Source organism: Asparagus officinalis, chromosome 3 (assembly GCF_001876935.1).
Source record: "Asparagus officinalis chromosome 3, Aspof.V1, whole genome shotgun sequence".
NCBI classification, from domain to species: Eukaryota; Viridiplantae; Streptophyta; class Magnoliopsida; order Asparagales; family Asparagaceae; genus Asparagus; species Asparagus officinalis.
This window is the reverse complement of record NC_033796.1, coordinates 19,481,019-19,485,362: the sequence shown is the minus strand read 5'-3', so window position 1 is coordinate 19,485,362 and position 4,344 is coordinate 19,481,019. Positions and strand designations below refer to the sequence as shown.

At 42.3% G+C, this 4,344-nt stretch overlaps 1 protein-coding gene across 1 annotated transcript; it reads right to left on the bottom strand.

Moving 5' to 3' along the window:
- On the bottom strand, positions 1,234-3,814 carry LOC109833265 (G-type lectin S-receptor-like serine/threonine-protein kinase At2g19130). The gene has a single exon (XM_020400877.1). The coding sequence runs from the start codon at positions 3,787-3,789 to the stop codon at positions 1,429-1,431; it is 2,361 nt and encodes a 786-aa protein (XP_020256466.1). The 5' UTR covers positions 3,790-3,814; the 3' UTR covers positions 1,234-1,428.

Here is a 4,344-nt window from a genome sequence, read left to right as displayed (position 1 = left end):
CGCCAGAAAAACGCGAGAGAGAGAGAGAGAGGGAAGCAACTAAGAAGAGAGGGAGAGCCGCCACCGAAAAAGCCAAGGGGGAAGAGAGAAGATCTCGTGCCTTGGGGTTTTCCTTTTTATAGGGAAACCCTAGCTGAGCTGTCGACAGCCTGGGAAGCTCGCCAGCAGCGCTTGAGCTCGAGCTCGCATGTAGCACTTGAGCTCGACCTCGCCTGCAACGATTCGACCTCGCCTGCAGAGCCTCGAATTCGCCTGAAGATTCCATCGACATCGCCTGCACGAGCTCGCCTGCGCGGGGTTCTCGAGCTCGCTTGCACTCGCCTTCGAGTTCGCCTGAAGCCGCTGATCTCGAGCTCGCCTGAAATTAAGTTGTCGTCCACGCTCGCCTGCGTGGAGCTCGAGCTCGCCGGAGTTGAGGTTTGGTCTTCACCCCCAAATCCAACATTTATAACTTACATTTATTCGAAATGTGTCTATTAATATTAGTATATAGGATATGTATACTGGCACGTGTATAACAGATTAGCCAAGTTTCTTCTCGTTGTTTTTTCCTTCAAGCAAAGATTGTAGTGATGACTTGAATTTGGGAATACCTTGATTTTACGGTAGAGATGTCCTCTGATTTTTAGCTGACAAGTTGAACAGCTCGAAAGTGGTCGTATTTAAAGCTTATAGTGTCAGCTATCGTGGACGTTGTGTTGATGCCCATATTGCGTTCCATATCTGGAGGACCTGCATTTGACCAGTCATAACATCTATTCCCTTTTTTTTTTTAACTCACGCAACGCTCATTAAGTAGAATCTGAAATATCAGCCTGTATCTCACCAAGGAAAAAATCGGCGCAAAAATTCAGCCATGAAATTAACAACATTATGAGCACTAATATTAGCAAGAACGGACGAGAGTTTAGTCATAACATTAATTCTTGTTCTATAAAAAAATATCATGAAATTGAGACATCAGCCTCTATCTCTACGTTTTCTCTCCAGACTTTTGAGTCTAAGATGTCTTTGTCCAATGCATGTGGCTTTATGACCATGCTAAAGTGGCACACGGGCACCACCAGGATCAGGCACCTCTGCAAACTCCAAGCTTTTACGCTCAAGCATTCACCTATATCTCCGTGAACAATTAAAGATGATGTTTAAAAAGGTCTAATTAGGGATTTGATTCCCACAGTAGACTTGTTGTGTATTCTTAGTTAGACAAGTGACTAGATGAATCAAAAGAGGGGATTTGAAGCTAGTTTTATTATGTAGAAAACTACTGGACAACACATAGTAACATTACTAACATATATCTCTACGTCTATTACAAACTTTACATCGATTATCACATTTGATAACATCCTCATAGGAAGTACTTATCATTATCAGCGAAACATTCCTTATGGTACTTGAGGCCACGAAACTGAAACCTCCGTTTGATTAGGTCGAAAAGTAATGCAGTGGCTCCTGCTCTTGTCCAATATTCTGCAGTGCAACAGGAATTGGAGGCATGTTAACCTCAAGAGCCCCCTCTAGTGTCTGCACTACTTGCCCCATCGCTGGCCTGTGATCCTCCAAATCCTGAATGCACCAAACCGCAACTTTACAGACCCTGCTCAGTTCGTCAATATCCGCAACATTCTCCAATCTCTCATCCAATACGCTCATCACCTCCCCTTCAATAATCTTTCTCGCGGCCCAAGAAGGGTAAAAGCTTAAACTCCCATCCTCTGCATGCATAGTATTCCTTCTACCTGAAACAATCTCAAACAACATCATTCCAAAGCTGTAAACATCGACCTTTGGCGTGATGGGTAATCCCGAAATCCATTCAGGTGCGAGATATCCTACAGTCCCTCTCATAGTTGTTAATACACGACTGAAATCTCGGCCGATTAGCTTTGCCATGCCAAAATCCGCTACTTTTGCACAAAACCCATCGTCTAAAAGAATGTTGTCTGGCTTAACGTCACAATGAACGATGCACTCTCTGCATTTCTCGTGGAGGTAAGCCAATCCCCTTGCAGTCCCGAGAATAATTTGAAACCTTGTCACCCAATTTAAAAATGTTGGATTATCGCGAAAGAGTTGAGAGTCTAATGATCCTTCTTTCATGTAATCATAGACGAGAAGTCTGTCACTGCCTTTGTAGCAGAAACCACGAAGACGGACTAAATTGACATGTTGAACGGCTCCTAGAGTGCTTACTTCTGTTCGGAATTGCTTCTCTCCTTGCCTGAGACCTTCTAGCTTTTTAACAGCGATAGCAGTTGAGTCTGGCATTGTGCCTTTAAAAACTGTACCAAAACCTCCACTGCCTAATTTCTCTGAAAAGTTCTTGGTCATCCTCTGCAGCTCGCTGAATCTGAATTGAATCAGTGAACCCTCTACTTGCTTCAATGCTTGAGCTCGCTTCCTCCTGCGATAAACGAAAGCTAGCGCAAACACAACACAGATGATTGCAATAACACCAAATACCACACCGAGGATAAGTGGTATTGCGTTGTGATGTGAATTTCCTGAAGTCGGGATATCAGTAGCTAAAAGACGAATAAAAAGAGTACTACCTCCGATATCCCCATCATGCAATTGCTGAAGATTTCGAAGATCGCCCTTCCAAATCGAGCAACCACCGCTATCATAAGCATAAGCATTGCAAGAACAATTGTTCATGCATTTGGATTCGCATTCTTTGCTACTATGAACCATCAAATTCTCTCGATCTGCAGGCAATTTCACATTAGCCATCTCCAAAAACCCGTCTTTGTCTCCACACTGCAACCGGGATTTCCTTGAACACCCCAGAGTCCAATCATTCAGTTCCCAATCTCGATCATTTGCTGGGTGAAATCCATCAGAACACCGACAAATACTCGAGCTTTTCTCATCACACACACCAAAAGGCCCACACAAAGAGTAAACATCACAATGATGCAGTGGCTGAGTGAATACAGGTTGCCACTGTTCCTTAAGCCAGTACCATTGTAAAACTTGCCCAGTTGAATCCATAACACATCTTGTAATCACCGAGTTCGCCAAAATTGTATAAGTCGCAAACTTTCGCTTGCTATTATCAATAAAACTGAAATTGAAAACTGTATGTTCTTTAGTTCCGGGGACATTGCTAAAGAACTGGCCATTCCAGAGACCACTAGTCCAATATATTTCAGACCCATTCCAGAGTATAACATACTGATTAGATCCATCAGGGTCCATACTCTGAGCAAACAATCCCGGTGCAGGGTCATCAGGGTTTTTCCAAGATGTCAGGCTCTGATACTCTCTGGTGATCTTGTTCACACCGAGCCAGCCCCCAGGCATCCAAGTATCGGTTGGGTGATCGAAACTCTGCCAGAGATACGAATCAGAGTCTGACCCGTTGATTAGTACTAGATTTCCAGTATCAAGAAGGACGGCAGAGATTGATTCTGGAGTGGAGGAAGATGAATTGGATGACCAAACTGGGGTGCTTGAGCTGTTATTGTAGAGGGCTAAATTGCCAGTTTTTGAAAATTTGAGCTTTGAAGTTGAAGGATTGGTAACTGGGGTTTCTCTGTTTGCAACCCAGATGATGGTTTGGACTGGGATGTTTTTGTACCAGATGCCTATGTAGTAGTTTTTAGAGGAACCTGGTTTGAAGAAGCCAAGCTCAAATTTTGCACCTTTGGAGGTTATGGTATTGTTGCCAGAGAGAAACTGCCCTCTTGAGATTGAATCAGATGCTTTGATGAGTAAACTGCTGTTGAAAGAGGAGAAGATGAGGAAGGAGAGCAAGAGATGAAGAGTAGGAACTGAATCCATGAGTTTGTTTCTCTGTAAACTCTCTGTGTGAAATATAAAGAAGAGGGTGGTTGGAGTCTTAAAGGCTCTACTTTCGTGTAGGACCAAAGTCAAGGTTTCTTCTTCACCTTAAACATTACAATAAATTAAGAAGCTTAATCTTCAGCGTTCAATTCTGTGGCTCTAGACTTGTTAGTGCTCATCTTTTCTTAAAACTTTCAAGCCAAAAAAGTTGTTCCATCCCAAGCAATTGAAAACTTTACAAAGCTGACTGCGGTAATGACCATATGGTCATAACTTTAATAGTTTAAAAATATTGGTAATATCCTTCTTGGTATCATAGTACATGATATATAAAGGACAAGGAGTCTACTTCGCTTGATTTTAATTAATGATGTAGATTTAACAATAAGACACCCAAAAAAGAAAAACATTGTTAGTATTTATAGCAAGCCAAGATTCCATATATGGCTTGCAGCCAGTATTGGATGCAACGACAATAAAATATTGACACAAAGAAACCGATTGATGCAGTGCTGACACAAATCAGTATATTGAATCAATTGTCATCAGAAT

Bases quoted from the DNA above. Each gene is read 5' to 3' on its own strand.
- LOC109833265 (XM_020400877.1), bottom strand. From the start codon at position 3,789: ATGGATTCAGTTCCTACTCTTCATCTCTTGCTCTCCTTCCTCATCTTC.